Below are 20,359 nucleotides of genomic sequence, written 5' to 3'. Positions count from 1 at the left end.
AATGCAGCATTTTTCAATTTCATTCAGGTTTGAATCCTAGCAGTACTCTCACTAGAGACTAGGAAAGAAATATAATGCAAATGGAAACTAGGAAGACCAGTTTAATGGCTAGGCTAAGCAAACAAAAAGCTTTTGAGAGGCAAGACCAAAGTAGAATGTTCATATATTACTCTCAAGAAACAATCCCCAGATGCATGCAATACAGGAATAAATTAACTCTTACAAGATCCCAACAAAGTTGACTGCTGAGGATGATATTGAATGTAAAATCACTACAAGTCAATAATATTAGTGGAGTAAAAAAAAATCAAATATTGTGTCAGCTATATTGGTCTTTCTTTGCCATTCTTCTATATTTCAAAATAAGCACTAGATCTTTAAAAGGTTAAGGAAAATCAAACACTTCATATTAATTAGCCTAGAAAATTAAATACTCAGCATCAAGATGATCCGAATCAAGAAAACCTCAATTTGCTAAACACTGGCTAACTTCGCTGGATTCATCTACTTCTCAAACTTCAGAAGAACACCATTCTTTGTATCTGCAACTAAAACTACCACAAGAATTGAACAGAGACCAAAGTGTACATGATTTTAATAAAAAAATGCATAAAGTTCCAAACTACATAATATGTCTATGTAATGATAGAGCAACTATAAATAATTCAAGGCAAATGAGATAGTGCTCAGATAGTTAAAAAAACCTCTATGTTGTATGAATATTTTGATTCAAATTTATAACGATATTAGTTTTACTAAGATGCCATTAAGTTCTCATCTCTCTAAAAGAAAGGCTATACATAATTGGCTGATACATGTCTATATGAATTCATTCATGAGAGCTTTTCTTTTTCCCTCTTCTAAATCATTTTGACGATGATGTTCAACTTCAAAATGGCATCTGTAGATGGGTAAAGGACGTCGAGAAATGATGATGCACGCTGCAAGCCGTTAGTGCCACAGCTGCTGGAGTAGCAGTCATTGGATTAATTCTTCTACTACTGCAGGAGGAATTGGAAAATGGAGCAATACGGATACAACGAAAAGATCCCCTCATAGTCTGTGATTATTTCATTGGCAAGGATCAAGAAGCTATGGCATTCATGGCAAGAAGAGATGATCATAAGAAACTATTCGTCGATCGCATTTTGTCAGAACCGGCCTCGGGGATTCTCTAGCAGCTTTGGCGGTCATGCCATTTAGCTTCTTGTCATCCGTTCCATCTGTCTCTGCTGGAGCTTTTACTTCTTGAGCACTTTACGGTTCAGACTTGTGTACGTGCATAGTTTTGCATGCTACTCTATTTCATGACTCTGTAATGATGCCATGAATGACTGGTTTTACTTAATAGCTTAAGCTTTTAGATTAACTGACATTAAGTTAAATGCAACTGGTATTCTAGATGATTTACAAGTGATAATTGAACATTCTATTTATTTATTCAAACTGAGCATATATATGTTGAATGTCAGGTAGTGGTTGGTGATGTTGATAATAATTCTTCCTTTTTTCTGTGTACTTTGCATGTTGATAGCAACTTATTAAGGGAAAAGAAAAGAAAAGTAATATACTACAGTAAGGATTCTAGATGTTATTGAAAGATAAGTATGAACAAGTCCTGTGTTACGAAATGTATTGAAAAATTGGATCACATTATGTAGAGACGCAAAGGAGATTTTGGATGCGGCATCCACTACTGTAGTAAAAAGTCTACGCATATAGAATTAGTAAAAAAGACATTTATTTACATATTTAAATTATATGTAAAGACTAAGAGTTAAATAAATAAAAGAGTTTAAATTTACTGTTTGAAAACTTAATAGCAAAATATATATAGGCTTTTATTGTTTGAGGTATAATATAACCCTCATGTAATTATCCGAGTGCGAGGCGACTCAACTGCCGGTGGACCCCGCTGCAACGGCCGGCGACGTCAACCTCGTGCTGGCTCCCACGACGCGTCTCCATTTTGCGCCACGTTGCTCGATGACGGCGCTTCACGGGGCCCGGCGCGTCCCACGTGCTGCGCACTGTCCGCTCTCCTCGCTGCCGTCACCGTCCCCGTCCCCCGACCGGATCGGACGGGCGGTTTCACACGGACGATGCGAATCGTAACGCCCTCCTCGTGGACTCACTCTCCAACTACTACCCCAAAACAAAAGCTTAAATAGAAAGAGAAAAAATAGAAGGTGAATTGTGATCCGTCTGATTCCAGATAGATATGGTGGAGTTGGTGTAAAGAGATTTGACGATGGGAAGAGTGATAATAGGGCAGCCGAAACCATTTTCGTAATCAAATTATACATTATTTTTTTATCATTTAAGAGCCAGAATACTATATATGGAATCGACAAAAAAGTCAACCCTCCCTAAATATAGAGACACCAAACGAAAACAAACTTTAACTAATATACTAAGCCGCATAGTCTAGGCTTCAAGTTATATATATTGTCGAACTATTAGTTATTGAGACATCAAGCTGCTGTGCTATCGCGCTGCTAAGTTGCTCTTCTAAATCAACAACACAACCAACCCATCAATCAAGCTAACTCATTGACCCTCACCAAATAATTTCCTTCATAATAATTATTTCAAATCTGATTCGATTTAACAACCTCTTTAGTCGATAAATATATATATATAGGCGCAAACAAACAGTGCCGCATGGAAGATAAGATGGTGCATATAGAACTACTTGGTTGATGCATAGAAGGTGCAGAAATTGAAAAGTTTGCAGGATACACGAGTATTGCAAATTGAGCACAAGAGTCTACCTTATTTTTTTTTAAAAAAAATTAGAAAGAAATTCTCTTATTATGGTCTATTGTATATTGCACTGAGATGTCCAAGTGGGCCTCGAAATGATTTTAGAGTCATACTTTATACCTCAGCATTACAGATAAGGTTTTCCCCTTGATTGGAGAGTTGTATGAGATCTAATTAAAGGTTTAGGTAAAGGATCTTAATTCCTAATTAAGGAGATAAAGAATGGCTATGATTGTTAATTAATTTGGAAATTAGTTGTTCTAACTTACTTTACGTTCCAAATGTTGTCCATCTCTTAAGTACTTCTGTGAAACACACTTTCAAAAATCACATGTTCCTCACGTGGAGAGATCCACATGACCTATCAGTGTAATAATCTCACAAAGTATCTAAGCTAAGTCTAGAAATATCATAATAATTCAAGCAAATAATTCAAAGTTACAATTATCACAGGCCTTAACAAGCCTTTAGAAATACAAGTCCATACACAAAATTTAAAGCATAATAACCCTCGTAGGGACTAAAGTCTAACTAGGAATAACATAATAAACAATGCTAATAAGAAAATAATATACTACTCCTCGATATCCGCATCTTTCATAATTAGCTCTAAAATATTTCCACCAAAATGACGGTGAGCACATGGCCTAGCAAGTATAATCCAATAGTAATCTATGAATATTATATTGCATGATAAATAGAAATGCATAGCCATAATTATCAGCAAATCAAAGTAAATATGTACAATGCAATTTTCAATAAACTTTCATCATCATAACTCAATTTATATCGAATCCACACAAGCAACCGTGTCAATAATGTCATATTTCACAAAACAACATAGTAACGAGAGGGACTAGTTATCTAGCGGTATTATCGCCCGTACATGCATGGCGACGTTGTATATGATCAGTTGTCTGTGGCCATCAGACTAAGGACCACAGTCATAAGCCCATCATCACCAACATTATCACCGCTCTAGTAAATCATCGCACAGAGCAGAATCATCGCATACAGTGGGAAAGAGCTCACAGCTCAATAGACGCCCTGACATTGCGTTCTTGGATACCACTAGACTCTAACCCTACCTCTCAAACATCTTACTAATATCATCCTAGGCTAGTCTCCAAATAGGACAGTATAATCACCTGAATGCTCCATCAGCTAACAACCTCAGGTGTAGATTGCTAATATAATACTATATAATACACTCTACCCTTAACCCTCCATTGAGTGGGTGAGAGGGGCACTACTTAGTTGGGACTAGACTAACAATAATATGTGCATATGGTGTCATGACTTCTATTATTTATTATATCATGATCATCAAAGTAACATGTATTATAACTAGGCATGGGGTCTATCATACTTAAGTAATAAACAGTAATTAATGCAAGTAAGAAATGACATATGTAATTATCATCATAACAATAACATTATTTGTAGACTAATATAGGATCTAACTCATCTGAAATATCCCTAGAATCTGTCTCTCTCCTAAATAGTTGGCTTCTCTTGAATTTCGAGATTTTCTCGCACAATAATAAGTCTAATAATTTATAAAATAAAATAAAATATAAAAATGATGAACTTATAGAACTAACTACCTTGTTACATAAATTAAGTTTGATTTTCTAGGTCCACATAAGTGACTTGGTCTTGCATTTATTCTTCTCTATTAATATATTATTTTGTATTAATAAAAAATGGTCATTTATGGTAAAATTATAATTATCCATATTTGCAAATGTCAAAATAATTGAAATGATTAATAAATTCAACTACCTAATTTAATTATGTATTATGTTAATAACATGATTGAGAAAAATCTAGAAAGGTAGCTAACATAAATTTATAAAAATATTAAAAGGGATGGCTTATGATTCATAGTTTGGGCTGGGCTCAAGGCTCAGCCAGCATCAGTGTTGAGGAAGTGGGCCGCGAGGACCTACCTACAGCCCACTAGGCCAAACAATAGACTGGCTATAGGTGTGGGCCATGGCCCACCCTGTAGCTTGCCTAGAGATTGGATGGGCTGGGCTTACGAGTCCAGTCCACCACTACAACCACCAAAATTTTGGGTGGACTGGGCTGAGCCCAATCCACCACTAGCTACGGCATGGGGCTGCGGCCGACCCCATAGCCCAAAGAGGTCGGGTGGACTGGGCTCATGAGGACTAAACACAAGCTGGTGGAGGTTTGATCCAACCCCCACCCAGCTTAGTTTTCCTTTAGAGAAGAAGACTGAGATAGAGAGATTGAGATGGAGTTGTTGCTGTCGACGATCACCGTCGCCGGCAGCCAAGCTCCACTGGCTCCCCAAAGTCAATGGGGCGACTTGGGTTGAAACCAGGGTTGAACCATTGGCCAGTGTGGCCGACAGCGAGGAGTGAGGAACTCCATGGCCGGCGGCCATGGAGCTTCCTAACTAGGTGAAAATAGGCTCAAAGCCCTCAACTTGCGTACCCACCTCTTCCACGTGAAGAGGTGAGTCGATTGAGGCTGATGTGCAAGGCCACCACCCACCAGTGACCAAGGAACCTAACGGTGGGAGGCGACATGGCATTGCCTCCCACACACCTCGTGGGTACCCACGACAAGGGGTTGATGCGGGAAAACTTTTCGAACCGATGGGTAGTCGACCCGAAGTCATCGATCGACGAATTTCTCCAGCGAAGATAGAAATGAATAAACCATAATTAACTATACTAGGCAATATTCAAATTAATTTAAAGGGAGAAGGAGGCTGACCTAAGGATTGAGGTGAGGGGGTTTTGATTGGCTGCCGACGCTCTAGTGATCCACTGTCCGTGACGAGATCTTCGGTTGCTCGAAAAGAGAAAAGAGAGGAAGAGGTGGAAGAGTGAGAGAGAAAGATTGCGAAAGAAGAAAGCACGAGGGGGGTGTGGAATTATATATAGAGATGAGGGGAAGAGTGAGGGCGGAGTGGAGTCCGGCTCCACTCCAGCACCTCTCCAACCTTTCGCAACTAACTACGAGAGATAGGGGAGAAGAGGATTGGGTCAGTGCGTGCGTTGCGGAGTGCACATGCATGGCGCGTGCGTTAATTTTTCTTTTTTTTAGTCTTGGGTGTTACATTCTGATAAGCATTTTGTATGTTATTCATGTAATATCAACCACCTTCTTATAAAAAATAAATTCAATTTGAGTTCTTTAAAGGGCAGCAAATCCATGTTATTATATATTGAGAGAGCTAAAGAATGAGTTACTAATGACAAGGAGATGGTACAAGTCATTATAAGCGTTTTAAAAACTATAACAAAGGATAAAACTAGTCATTATTAATACAGCCATGTTATAGAGGAGTTGTCCATCTATGTGGTTTTAAGAAAGTGAGGTCAAGAGAAACCTACTACACATAGATGATGAGCTTAGAAAGAGAAGAAGAATCTCTACTTCGTTCACACGCTTTTGTGCAGGCATTTGCCTACGATTGCCTTCTTGCACCTTGTCTTTTTAGATTCACTTTTCCTTCTTCCAACTTTTTGGCAGACACTTCTATTCATCCAATACATGCCTGCTTGCAACTATCACTTTCACCAGTCTATATAATGCCTCCTCCCTTCTACTCTTCTCTCTTAGTTCCATCTCATGGCAAGTGCAGTTAGAGTAGCAACCATGGAGGATATCAAAGACTCAAAAGCCGGCAACCGCCGGTCTGAAACATTAGCCTTGCACAAAGATTCACATACAGTATCAAAGATACAGCCGAAGATAAGAATAGTGCACATCTTTGCACCGGAAATCATAAAAACCGACGTCAAAAACTTCCGCGAGCTCGTGCAGCGGCTCACTGGAAAGCCCACCAAGAGCGTTGGCGGGAAGAAGAAGGCAGTGGCACGGCGTAAAGCCGATGCACTAAACATGGGATCAAGATATGGGTGCCAGGAGCCATGGCGTGGAGAGAAGGTCAAGGAGGAAATGAGAGAGGATAAAGGGAGGATGATGTGCATGGAGAGCAGATCAGGTGGATTCTTGAGTGGTTTGGAAGAGATGGATGGCTTCTTCCAAGAGCTTGGTGATTTCCCATTGCTTCCCTTTTAGTTCTCTTTTAGCTTCTTCATCTGGTTATTAGATCATTGGATTTTATAGTTGGCTAGATCTTTGGGTCTCTTGGTTTGGTGTTGGAGGTGGTGCATGGATCTGTTCTTTTATCTCCTTGTAGTTTGTTTTCGTGATTGGTAAATACACGAAGGGCGTAGTAAGCTCCATTAATTCTTCTGCTCATTTTGATAGTCATGTTAGCTTTCCTTTGAGATTTGTAGCATATGAGTTTGTTTCTTTTGGCATTCCGAATAGCTTTGATTCATGAAATTGGTCACTTGCAGGATGTAGATCTTTATTTTCTTTGATGGATTTAAAAGATTATAAGATGATTAAATTTGCTGCTTTTGCATGGATGGCTCAAGCATTTGGAAACTTGCAAAACCAAGTATGATGAGCAGTAAATTCTAAGTTGGTACATAGACAAATGCAAGTTAAGATAGTCTGGCACCTATGATATTGTCATGTTGATCAAAGATCCCAACTTGACGACATAGCAACGATACTATTTCTCTTGAGATGTATCATATGGTCATGATCAATTTCAACATCTAAGTTTGTTTGGCTTGACAGATATATTTACAAGGAATCAGTTAGTTGTTATGCAATACAAGGAAAAAAGACGACTGCTCTCTGTAAGTTGGAAATAACCTGCTACAGACTCCACAAAATGACACTGAGTTTGTGGTATTTACAATTCGGCACTGAAATGAGGCTACTGCTGCAATTTGCTAATTGCCCGAAGTACACAGAGATATAGTTAGATTAGAGACATTGATTGACACAAAAAAAATGAATCAAAGTAACATGGTAATTGTGCCTCTAGCCATTGAAGAGGCGTCTGCGCTTCCGTTTCTCACCAGAACTATCATTTCCTGGCGTGTCGTCAACCGTCATGTCCTGCATGACCAAACCTCGATTCCTACAGAGCTTTCTGATTGGAGTTCTAGGGACAGCTTTATCAGATTCACAATTTTCTTGAGTGCCTGATGTAAATGGACTGTTCCTGTGTGGCATCAGTTCTTCTCCAACTTTGACAATATCCTTCATCAGCTGGAAAACACAAGTTCAAAAATTATAGAAATATTAGTAATCGGTGCACCTCAATTCTGAAGAACGCCGTAGATTATGACATAGATAATGGTATTCTGTGGCATAAATTATGGATGACTCAACGTGCCAAATCACGATGACTCCTATGGGTGACCGATTCATTCTGCTAGTTAAGGAAAATGGGGTTACTTGAGGTAACTGATATTGATATCACATGAGATGAGATTAGCTCCCCTTGTGCAATCTATCAGTGTATTGATGAAAAGATACAAAAGAATAAAAGAGAAGAAAAAACAAAATCAATATTAAGTAATTAACATGATCTTGTACCAATTCCTACATCACAGTTGTCTGGTTAACAAGAAAGTAAAACTATGATCACGTCGATCTTCAAGGATTCTTATGACTGCATAACAGGGCCTGATAATTGGGAAATGCTTGAATATAATGCTCATGATATCTTTTTACTTACTACATGCAGATTGTTGGACTATTAGGATTTACTTTTTTAACTTCTACATATAGCATAAAAGTTTGTTTGTTTGTTTTTTCTTTAAAGCAAAGCCCAGAGGCAACATATAACATAAAAGTTAAAAATCTTGGAAGAATAAATTGAGAAAGAATGAGTTTAGTCGCATTTTGTACCTTCCAGTCCTTGAAATCATATCTGAACACAAAATGATTGTAGGAGACTTTGCCTGAGGCTACTGCACTTGCTGCAGGAGCATTTCTTGGAGCTAGGAAACAATGCCAAAGAAATTAGATATTTCAACTAAACATCGAATAGAGTAAAGTGAAAAGAAAGGGTTATAAGGATGAGATACTTACAGACTATGTGATGGTTACTATCATTCATATTAATTTCAACCCTGCCATCTTTCACTAGAAATGATAGCGCAAATATATTCTCTACAGTTTGTGCAAAGGATGACCTGTTTAGCACCAAATTTTCTAGCCGAGCACTCTTCTTCCTCCTCAAGATATCAAACATCATAGACATATTCTTATCAGTATCAGTTTTCATTTCTTCCTCTGAATCAACAAGCTGTTGATCAAAGAAGGAAGAGTTAAAGAAAGCTATGATGGGACCATAATATCTTTTTGGTTATAATGACCTATAAACTGACAAATCTCCAGACAAGCTTTCTTTCCAAAGATAATAGACGAAGCAAAACTGGAACTTTAAGAGGTCCTTAAAAAGAAAAGCTAAACAGAACTCACAATATAAGACACTAAGCTAATTGAATAAACGAATCACACTAACAAAATGAGAATCAGGAAGTAAATAAATTAAAGGTCACAGTGGATTCCCAGGACAAAGAAAACCATAATTCTATCACAAAGAAGGATGACTCTTGAAATTCCCGCAGTAATCTATATACTAAGTGTATGTCCATTGAAAGATATTTTTCCTTCAGCCAAATAGGCATTAGGGAGCAAAGGATTAACCTCTTCAGGCCGCCTAGTGCTTTCATTTACTTTTGTGCGTTTTCTGTTAAGCACAACCTTGCGCTGCTTTACTTCAGTACTCATAGGACCGAGCCTGGCATAAGTAACAAGTAAACAGCGATTAACTTACAAGTCGTTCTGGAAGAAACTATATTAGCCACAAATCAGAATGCTAAGTAGAAAGCTGAATTAGGTTCTTTACATGGTGCAGCATCCAGAGCCAAACATGAAAACATGAGAGACAGCACGGCCAACTTTTTCCCAATGAAATATGCTTGGACCGTTCCCAGAAATTGCTCCACTTTGGTCACCAAATTTACTTACCAATGCAGTTACAAAGTCAGAAGGTGTAATTCCCTCATTTGATTGAGACCTAACAGAGGTTACCAACGTGTTGGCAATGTCCAATAGTGCCTCTGCATCTGCCACTTGTTCCCTCGGTTTTTGAACTGTGGTGTAAGTTAAATTCAACAGTAAATAGAAAGAATGGAACAGGGTTAAGAGGACCTAGGTAGAAAGTATAAGAGAAAGGACATGACTCTTGATTCTAATTTCATTTGGCATCAAACACTAGCAGAGAAGGACTCTACTAAGCAAATTGTGCCACTTTAAGCATTGTAACATAGTATGTTTCAGTGATGATCAGCAACAAAAAAGGACAATATAAAAATATGAACTTGCAATATCATAGAACACAAATTCAGAAAAACTGTTAATATTCATGGAACAGACAATTAAAAGAAAAAACAGAGAGGCTCTCTTCTACCACATATAGAAGCAAAAAAAGCAAATAAATCCAAGAAAATCGTTCCTGTTCCAGAGTGACCTAAGAAAGTTAAAATTTTAATTTGTTGAGTATTAACGTGGCCATTTATAATTTAATATATGGCTGCCAATGTGAGTCCAGTAACTGAAAATACTAATTAGCCTTCACATACTAGGGCCTGTTTGATTCAGGTACAAGTCCAAAGGGAATAGGATAACACGTTCCAACTAAGTATGACAAAAAAGTATAATGTTTGGATGCAAGATTAAATCAGATAATTGGCAATTACTGTCAATGCACCACTCTCAAAAACTAGTTGTGGACACTCAATACTTCTAATTCAGTGAAATTTATCGAGAAAACTTCTTGGTGAACATGTTTGACAGAGTTTTTGCATCAAATGTAGTTTGAAAAAGTACTTTTCCTTATTCTTCATCTTTAGGTTGTACATGCCGTTAAAGTGAGCATCCCCAATAGATGAAACACTAGATAATGTTAACAGGTCTTACCATAAGCCAAGCATTGAACTTTTACATTAGAGAGGATCAAAGACATAAAGAAAACCATAAAAACACCATACCAATTTCCAAACCATGGCAAAACAAACAGTTGACCAGGCACCACATCTTTATGTAGCATCAAATAGTCTTCTAAAATTGCCGTTTGAAGGCATTTTTTAGATATTTTACAGCTCACATTATTTAAAAGCAACTCTTTCTTGGATGGTGGAGTTAGAGAGCAGAATAAGATGTGGGAATCTTACCAAATTGATGCAAACTATCCACCTGGGTGATAATGCTCTGAAACTTATCCGAATCCACTTTGTTCAAATCGTCCCTCTCATCTGCAAGCAAACCAAACAAGAAGATGTGGAATATACGAAGAAAAAACAAGCCAATTTTAAGAAAAAAGAGAGAATAAAATGGAAGAAGACTATGACCAATACCACTGATTAAATTCTTGACGGCGAGATAACGAGACCGGAGGACGCGGCGCTCCGCCGCACCTTGCCGGCTGCTCTCGTCCTCCCCTCTCGCCTCCTCCCGCTTCCCCGACCTCGCCATGGATTCCACCTCGAGAGGTCTGGTTTAGAAAACGAAGAGAGACGAGGGAAAGAGAGAACGGATTGATGGAATTTGAAATGGGTGGTGGTAATTTGAATAATGTTTGAGAGTTCCCGCGCTCAAATGCTTTTCGTTTTGTTTCGCGGGAGAAATATGGACAAAAAGAAGAAAGTCTTTTATGCAAATAACCACATGCATTTGAATCTTATTGCAAAAACCTACCGTTCTTTTACAAATATATAAATCAACTCCTCGTTCTTTCGATACACTTGCAAATTTGGATATATATATATATATATATATATATATTTATATATATACTTCGGTAGAATCCGAAACTGTCTCATTTAAGGCTTAAAAATATAGTCAATTCATTTAGGGCTTAAAAATATGCTCACTTTAAGGATTGATGAGCTTAATGTTTGATAGCATACTCGTGTAAGATTCAGGCTCGCTCCGAGAGAGGAGGGAGGAGATAGATAAAAAAGAATTGAACAAAAAATTAAGTAGGAACATCTGATTTATGGAATGAAATAGATGAACGGTAGAAGAGAATATTTTTAAAATAATTTTAGTCAAATCAAAAATAAAATTGTAATTAAACTTATGTATGAGATAATTTGAAATTTAGTTATAAACCTAGAGTAGTATTTTTCTATATAGAATAGAGAAAAAGATATCGTAGAACAAAACTGAGGCTTAGAAACTGGGTTCAAAATTGACAAGCCTCCAACATATTTAAGCAGACAAAAACATTCTAACCAAAAAATACGAGACAAAAAGGGAAAACCATCTTAAATCAATTTGGCAGAGCCTTCCTACTTCTTTCCATTACTCTTTCCATCATCTCCAAAACAGAGAGTTTTCCTTTAGTAATTTCAACTAAATATGAATGAGATACATTATTTCAATGTGGTAAGCAATAAATACTGGAAGATTTTGACACAGTAGTTGCTTCCACAAATTAAATTTCATCATAATCATCATTGTCATGCTGCCATGAAACACCATCTCCAACCATGTGATCAGCATCAGAGGCTTCTCTCCCTGCACAAGCCACATCATCCGCATAGTTGCTGGTGTGCTGATTTGCAACATACCTTTTAATTGCCGATTGATCTCAGATGACAGACTGCACTCAGCCGTGCGAGAATTAGTGCTCACCTTCTGCCTCACAGAAAAAGAAGTGTTACAATCTGCTGCGGAAATGAATATATTCCCTCAATCCAAGTCAATCTGCAGACATTATATGCGTTCTTATAGCTTCAGATCATCTCCTCCGTCCATGCATGTATAAGTACACTTGATTGTAAGTAGAACATATACTTTTGTATCAGGAGATTCATGCAAAATACTTAGATGTGATGATACAAATGGCATAATATCAGATAAGAGGGGGGAAAAGAGCAGTGAATAATGCAGCAGTGCTCATTAGCCCTATCGGAAGAAAGAGAGAGTCGCGAGTATCCCACATGTTTTGGTAAGAGCAAATTGAAAAAAGTAGAAATTTTCAAATTTTCTCTCTGTACATTATTTTCCATGCATTAGTAAGATGCTCATAGTATTTCTACCTTAAGAACCTATACATCAGAATTTTGCATGAACTGATGCTAGGCCCTCCACATTTGTTTAAGGTACCAACAAATCATATAAACATATCAAATATAAATTTGAAAGAATATTTTACAACCCATTAAATGCCTAGAAAATCATCAAGCACAGAATGAATAAAGGAATGGTGAATCAGTATTTACCACTTTCACCGTCAGATGCATCAGCAAGCCTTGCAATTGCACGGATCAATGATTGCTCATGCTCCTGCATTTGATACAAGAAGCCTTCACACTTGTTGATTAACTTCAGTAACCCCTTAAAAGTAAGATGTTATGAATGTCTCTTTTACCTTCAGCAGTTTCTTTGCCTTCTCAATCTGATGGGGATCAGGATGACTTGCATCACAAACTCTCTCAACCTGCTTGGCATCACAAAATGAATGAAACATTACATATTAAATGAAGAGCTTCTTTTTCATGTATATTTTGTTAAAAGTCCCATATTTATGTGTACACCCTTCTAAGTTTGATATTTGCATGTACTGATGTATATCTGCTCAAAACATTTGCTTTTTTTGCACGAATATCCTTTTATGTTAACAATTTAGTATGTTACCTTGACAACCATACATTAAAACCTAAACAATTAATCTGTAAAATGAGAGAACTACCCTTAGCTAGGTTGTGCATATACAAAAAGGAATAAGAGACTTTTGCCCTTTTATTTTTCAATGATTCAGATTTTTAAACTTCTTGATAGACAAAAACTAACTTGAGGGGCATCAATGTGAAATACAAAGGTCTTGAGGAATATCCATGGCTCCATGCAAAAAGCGATCTTGAGGGGGTATTCAAGCAAATAACAATTTAGAGGGTTATACTGTCAAATAAGGGGTTTAGAAGGTCATATAGAATTTTAGGGGAAAACCCAACTAAGGGCTGCCTTTCCATGTAAACCTCTCATTCAACATATACAATGTTTCTGTAGAACATACCTCTTTTATGAGAGTTTCAGTGTGAAGTATTTCGATGTCACTGGTATTCTTCTTCCCAATGCCATTTTGCAAGTGTAGTAAATCTTTCTTGGCCTGATTCTTAAGGGATCCTCTTCCCCTTACTGAACCAGGGAGTGCACTGCCATTATCTGTTGTTTTCATAATTCCTCGTACTGGTATACCACGGCCTGACTGATGATTGATACCTGGGTACTCACCCTCCCATCTTATATCTTCAGGTGAAATCTGCAACCAAGTAGCTTACTATATGAAACACAAGCAGACGCTGGACAGTTGTCAGATTTGAGTCAGATACAGAAAGCGTTTAAGGATAAACATCAGTAATCTGATGATATAATGTGGAAGGTCACCTACATAAATAACTAGAAATTCAAGACCAACATCCAGAAAAGGAACACAAGAATTGCTCAGAGAAATCTGCTGAGGCTGGAAATTAGCTCGGGATATGCAGACAGAACCTTTTACTAAAAACAAAGTCCCTTCACAAGGCCTCTACTTTGAGGGTGATGAGGGAAGATGCACATAGCCTTTTGTTACTAAGAGATTATTTTAATGACTAGAGCTCACAACTTCTTGGATGAAAGGGGTAATCCTTAGTGTCCAACCAAGTATTGTTACTGACTCTCTGATAATATCATAAAGACATAAATGATATACACAAATAAATAAGAGAAAACATTGCTGTCTGGCTTTAACTATTGATTCTATTTGTTGCTAAGTATATAAGAGCTGACCAAAGCTGGACAAAACAGGCAACAATAGAAAAAATGTCTGAAATAAATTATCTCAGGCACAGGAAAGAAAAAAAAATTACCTCTTTGAGATTGACCCACTCATGTGTCTCATTTGGTGTATTTATGTCATAAACCAGAAAATGCAGATCCTGGCAGTAAATTAGAAAATAATAAGGTTGTCAGTCACCTACTGCCACAGGCAGAAGTTGAATGATAGAACAACCAGACGTACCTCTGTCGGATTGTAATCCGTTATTACAGCCTCATAAAAGTTATTGTCATCAGGCCACCTTGTCATGACTTTACGCCCAACGAATGAATTATATGATTGTGGCTCAGCAGATCCAATTGCAGCAAGAGCACCAGAAGAACCTCTACTCACAGCGTGGACTCTACCACTTGGACCAGCAGAAGGATACTGCATTGATTTTGTTGAAGATCCACCTGGCAAGACTTGACCCTAAAAAGCAACAGGAACAGCAATCAGAAAAACAAAATGAACAGAAAATGCATAATGCAGTTTACCTACAAAGCTACGAGAACATTTGTTCTCTTTAAATCATTGACTTACTGATTTAGGGTTTTTCCATCTTGCTCCTGGTGGAGCTCCCTTTTTTGAAGTTGATGATGATGGCTGCATTGAAGCAGAAAGCGGTTGGGAGTGCATGGCAAGTGATGGCACATCCAAAGGAGGTATAGACTGAGATGTTCTTTGCCTCTTGCGAGAAGCTGACATGGTCGGACTTGGTACAGGATCATGTGTGGTTTGAGCATTATTAATCAAAGCAGTTTGAGTCCCACCTGCCTGTCTCCACTCCCTGATAAGTTAAATTAACAGTCTAGATAAAAATAAAAATTGAGGCGACTTCTTCTGAATTGACAATGTTATGCAGCTGGACATAGGTAAAATGTATTGAATAAAAGAAACCTTATACTACGAATGATGTCATCGGCATTGACCCTGCTTAATAACTCTCTATGTTCTTGATCAGATACTCTCAGCTCCTTTCTAAGTTCAGTTATTAGACCTTCCTTCTCCTGAAGAAATTAGTGGAAGCCAACTTATGATTAACACTAGAAAAAGAAATAAAATGAATGTACAGAAAAAGTATTTGGCTCAGATGATGCGGGATGTATACCCAAGTAATGGCATCAGACTGAGCCTTAAATGCTCGAAGAACAGAACTGTATGCTTCTTGCTCAAGTCGATGGACTTGGATCTCCATATCATTCTGTACCCTGGGGTATGAAATACCACCAACAATAGCTCTTCCATTTCCAGTTATATGTCCTCCTCTTGTGCCCCTGTTCTGATGTGGCGGTGGAAAGTCATCATCAGTTCCTGCAGACAACATTGAGAAATAGAATAAACATCACAAAATTATAATCGCAAATCAGAAGATCCAAGACAAGTTTAGCTGAAGTATGGTAAACTTCTAAAACTTTTTGTAAAGTATTAGTGGGATTGAAACATTCAGTAGTCACTATATTATGGCTTCAGTTAGTATGAGAATATAGGGTGTCGAAATAACAGAAAATGCAGGCAACATCGAAGCTCACACATCTGCTCATTGAAGGCCTACTTAACTTCAATGGCATATCCTCCATCTTAAGTTCCCAGTAGTTCCAGTACACAGACCAAATAATACAATGCAAACAGGATAAACAAACAACTGCTGAGCTCCATATGCACCGACCAGAAAAGCCAATATCATGAAAAAGCAGCAGGAGCTGCTGTTGCCATGAATATAATCATCATCTTTCAAGCATTCTCCAAAAGCAAATATGAGGTAATAAAAGAATAGTCTTGAGAAAGCGTCAGTAGAGATCAGCAAACTTTTACAACTACCTGGTGCCACATTCTAAGTTTCCAACTGTTGCAAAATTTGATAAACAAGTACTTCTTAGGTCTACGCAAAGTAAGAGGGATCCTCTGGTAAGTCCTCAAGGCATGATATTATACAAGTCTAAGTTGAGGAAAAATATAATACTGTGACAATTCTCCATATCTATAAATAAGAGAAGTGCAAAAGGAACTCACATATATGCAGTAGTTGAACACAGTTGTCAGTGACAGTAGCAACATCTTTTCGTTATTATTATTATTATTATTATTATTATTTTTGCCGGTAGCACGTTTGTCTACTCTTGTTTCTTTCTTCATTGAAAGATTTGAAATCTTTCCAGGAAATCAAATACAAGTCACCTTTAAAGGTGCTTCATGGTCAAACAATAGCACGCAATATTTAATGCGTATCAATAGATGGTTAATCAGAAGGCAAATATAAAATCCTAGACCTAATTCATCACAAATACAAGCTCTAAGCCCTAATTTCCTGATCACGCCCAGCACACAATCTATACAAGTTTACCCTCATAATTGCACTACTTCGCGCCATTTAAAAACAAATCAACAAGGATATTTTAACAGCTAATGAACTTGATTTCACATAAATTCATGAGAAAGCCTTCAAATTCTAAGAAAGATCAATGCAACTCACCGCTACTGTCTGAAGGACAATATTCCATGGACGCTTACTGTCACGAAGCTGACTGCGACACTCCAAAAAAAGTTGCAATCACCTTAAAAAAGCAGAAAAGAGAGAGCTTTCTTAAAACTAGATAGAATTTGCATCAAGAACTGAGAGATCAATCCACATTCTCGATGCTTACTCCCAAAAATCAAGATCACCGGGTATCTTCAGTTCCGATCGAGGCCAACTACGCGAAGAATACTTGGAACTGCGATGCGAGATTAGAAGCGGAGATACGAGAGATCGGTAGAGAGAGAAGGTCGAACCTTCGGTGTCTAGGGCACATCCGAATAAGGTGAGAGCGTGAATTGTTTTTATCATATTAGGTTTCTAGCCAAAATTAAATATATAAATAGCTACTTACCAAACTAAACACCTATATAACCAATATAGGTGAATTTGTGGGGCCAACGTGGCAGCCAATCACTAGATCGCTGAACTTATAACAGTGAACGAATTATTTATCGAATCCGTTGATAATTGAACATCATTATAGGTGCATAGCACCTCAAAGTCAAAGCAAATAACCCTGGCCCTGTGGAGGGAGTACGATGATGGGCAAACTAAGTTCTGAAAGTTCAAATATGATTGCTTTTTATTGAATGAAGGCCAACTAATTTATTTAATAAAACATACTAAATACTGGTTTTTTTTTTGACACAAAGATTACTCAAAAATATTTTAAAAAGTGGCATCTATTTTGGGTTGTCGCCCTAATTTGAAGTTTACAATGTGGAAAAAGAAATAGTAAAATATGTACCGATAAATTCAGACCTTGAGAAGACCTCCGACATAGAAAAACTTTTCTATTCTTTTATTCGGCAGGACTGCAAAGGAAAGAGGAGGTCAAAAAAGTAAAAACGAAAAAAATGTCTCAGAGTATGGACACCGTGGACTAATGATGGTGGTCTATCAGTGGAGGAGTTTGCTTGGGTTTTATTTTACTATCGCTTAATGATGTTACAAATTAGACTGATCTGGACACAAAATATTATGATAATTTATGTGGTGGTAGCTTCATAAACTACAGATCTAATAGTTTTAGTTTCACATAAATTAGAAGTCAGGATTAGAAGATAAAAAAAAATGGAAGTTAGAACGAAATAAGAGTGGAAATATTCGACGTTGCGACAATGGTCGGAAGGTGGCGGACAGTTGGTGGTGGACAGTCATATAGTATGGTGGCTAGGGTTTAGGTGTTCTGCATAGATCTAGGGTTAAGATCTACTTCTACAAAGATAAAAATGGTTTACAGCTATAATAAAATAATAATAACTCAAATATAAAATAACTTAACTCAATAATCATCTCATACTCCTAATTAACCCAAAACTACTCCTATTTATATGAGTAAAATTCTAGCGGATCAGATCCACATGTAGATTATCCGTTTTAATTCAAAATTAAAAAAATATTAATAAATAAATTAGACTAACTAAACTCGACTCGGTTTGAGTCGACTAACTCGATCCCCTGTGGTCGGATCATAACAAATGCTAAACTGGTTGGTGCTTGTTTTGTTTTCTCAGTTCAAATGTTTGAAATCAAGTTCTATTTCACAAACAATTTTGGTTCTTAAGTTGTTAGCTTTTGGCATTAGTATAATTTATGGTTAACTTTGTGGTGGGATGTCAGTATATCCTCATTTAGGTGTGGTGTTAATTTTGTTAAGGGGATATGCTCATATGCAATATTTTGTGGGTTTTTTATTATTTGTTTCAAAGAAACAGGGCAGTATTGCCTTTTGTCAAAAAGAAAAGCTATTTTATTTAATAATTACACCCTATTTAAGGTTAAAATGCATATCTTGCTATTTAGTAGGAAAAGAGAGCACCAATAATTTATTTATACATGTCACCCATATAACTGGTTTTATTTAGTAGATTAACAAATTACTTGTATAGTTTGTTTAATAAATACGTTGAGTGGATTTGATTTAACTAGGTTGGCGAGTTATAAATAAATTAAATTTAAATAGATTAAATGAGTTGAGATGATAAACAAGAACATAATTTATTTAATATTTAAATAAAAAGAGTCATATTAAGGTTTATCTAGTTCGCTTTTTATCCTTCGTGGACCTCATGCGGAATCCTCATATACTCTTGCTTATCCGGTAATTACTTGGAGAAAATTCGTACTTAACTTCCGATCTTTTAATAAAACTTTTTTTGCAATTTATACCCTCTATTTATTAACATTTGCAAATCGATCTCTATGTTTTATCATATATTGATAAAAAGCCCTATGTTGGTAGATCTAAATTTGTTAACTAAGTTTAACAAAATTCTTAAATTAAGTTAATTATACTAAGAAGATTATAAAAATATTTTAATCCAAACTATGCCCTAACTACCGGGCCGTACTCAACTCAAATAAAAAATCAAAGCTATACAAAAACCCAAGCGCAAGCTATACCTAAATCAAAAAATACTAAACCCTTGTCAAAGGACTCTCTATCTCCATCTCGATTAAAAAAGTTTTGTAATGCCTCTTGCCCGGCATAGGTACGTGAATATTCACATGCCCAAACAACACGCACAACACACATGACGGGACGAGTAGGCCTACCACACAAAGATACACCACATGCACTCATATAATTCATCTTAAGATAAATCATGCTATCATTCTCGCTAAGGGTGTTTCAATGGCCTCATGATGCGTTTGAACAGCCAAAATAGGATCTCTAATATGCAAACGTGATGCAAGCGTTCAAATAGCCTTTCTTAGCATTCGAACGCCTCAGCTAGAAATCTTTATTTATCAAGACATCCTTAATTCAGGTTGCCCACTATATTGTATATTAAAAATTAACCGGTTAACCAAAAACATAATTATTAACCAAACCACATTAAGTCCAATACTAAACTGACTCAACCATAAACTAAAAGTAACTTAAACTAAGTGTTGAGATTAACTCTTTATCTAAATAAGTAACCCAAGCTATGAGCCTAATATCCACAAGGTTGTCCAGTTTGATTCGGATCACATCATTCTATCATGCTTCCACTCACTTTGTCCTCAAAATAATTGGTATATGAGTTGCTTTTTCAATCTTGTTTGACTCAATTTGAGCAGATCGGTCTAAATTGACGTTGCTAGTTTAACTCGGGTCCTTTGAATCCTTTTGAAGTTGAGCTCACTATGGTCTCGTGTGAGCTGTCGGTGGCCGGGGTAAATTTAGAGTTTCTTTCTCAGCCTAGAGCGTAAACTATGAATAATTAACAATTAAAGTCTCAAATATAACAAGCCAATTAGAGTGTCAAATATAAAATGATTTTTATATTTGATCGATGGCCTGGGTAAAAACACACACACAAAAGTAGCTTTACGATTTTTATATTTGACACTTTAAG

The 20,359-nt window shown here is 37.0% G+C and overlaps 3 protein-coding genes across 4 annotated transcripts; 1 reads left to right on the top strand and 2 right to left on the bottom strand.

Annotated features, from left to right (window-relative positions):
* The first annotated feature begins 6,405 nt into the window (after window positions 1–6,405).
* LOC140789136 (VQ motif-containing protein 17-like) lies at window positions 6,406–6,831 on the top strand. The gene has a single exon (XM_073138743.1). The coding sequence runs from the start codon at window positions 6,406–6,408 to the stop codon at window positions 6,829–6,831; it is 426 nt and encodes a 141-aa protein (XP_072994844.1).
* Window positions 6,832–7,471: 640 nt separating this feature from the next.
* Window positions 7,472–11,227, bottom strand: LOC140789340 (non-structural maintenance of chromosomes element 4 homolog A-like). The gene is made up of 7 exons (XM_073139006.1): window positions 11,046–11,227; window positions 10,863–10,943; window positions 9,536–9,782; window positions 9,334–9,427; window positions 8,713–8,929; window positions 8,530–8,621; window positions 7,472–7,884 (listed from the first exon to the last, which is right to left on the bottom strand). The coding sequence occupies exons 1-7, from the start codon at window positions 11,161–11,163 to the stop codon at window positions 7,654–7,656; spliced, it is 1,080 nt and encodes a 359-aa protein (XP_072995107.1). The 5' UTR covers window positions 11,164–11,227; the 3' UTR covers window positions 7,472–7,653.
* A 730-nt stretch (window positions 11,228–11,957) lies between these two features.
* On the bottom strand, window positions 11,958–17,324 carry LOC140789827 (protein EMSY-LIKE 3-like). 2 transcript variants are annotated; one of them, XM_073139681.1, is made up of 11 exons: window positions 17,140–17,324; window positions 16,968–17,049; window positions 15,606–15,808; window positions 15,395–15,504; window positions 15,038–15,284; window positions 14,699–14,926; window positions 14,547–14,615; window positions 13,712–13,957; window positions 13,067–13,135; window positions 12,918–12,981; window positions 11,958–12,399 (listed from the first exon to the last, which is right to left on the bottom strand). In XM_073139681.1, the coding sequence occupies exons 2-11, from the start codon at window positions 16,993–16,995 to the stop codon at window positions 12,395–12,397; spliced, it is 1,269 nt and encodes a 422-aa protein (XP_072995782.1). In that variant the 5' UTR covers window positions 16,996–17,049; window positions 17,140–17,324; the 3' UTR covers window positions 11,958–12,394. The 2 variants fall into 2 exon arrangements, with proteins under 2 accessions (XP_072995782.1, XP_072995781.1); XM_073139680.1 differs by having other exon boundaries at window positions 11,958–12,330.
* Between the last annotated feature and the right edge of the window lie 3,035 nt (window positions 17,325–20,359).

This window comes from Typha latifolia, chromosome 5 (genome assembly GCF_019914945.1).
Source record: "Typha latifolia isolate L0001 chromosome 5, TyphaL0001v2, whole genome shotgun sequence".
Lineage (NCBI taxonomy): Eukaryota > Viridiplantae > Streptophyta > Magnoliopsida > Poales > Typhaceae > Typha > Typha latifolia.
This window is presented reverse-complemented; position numbering and strand designations above follow the sequence as displayed.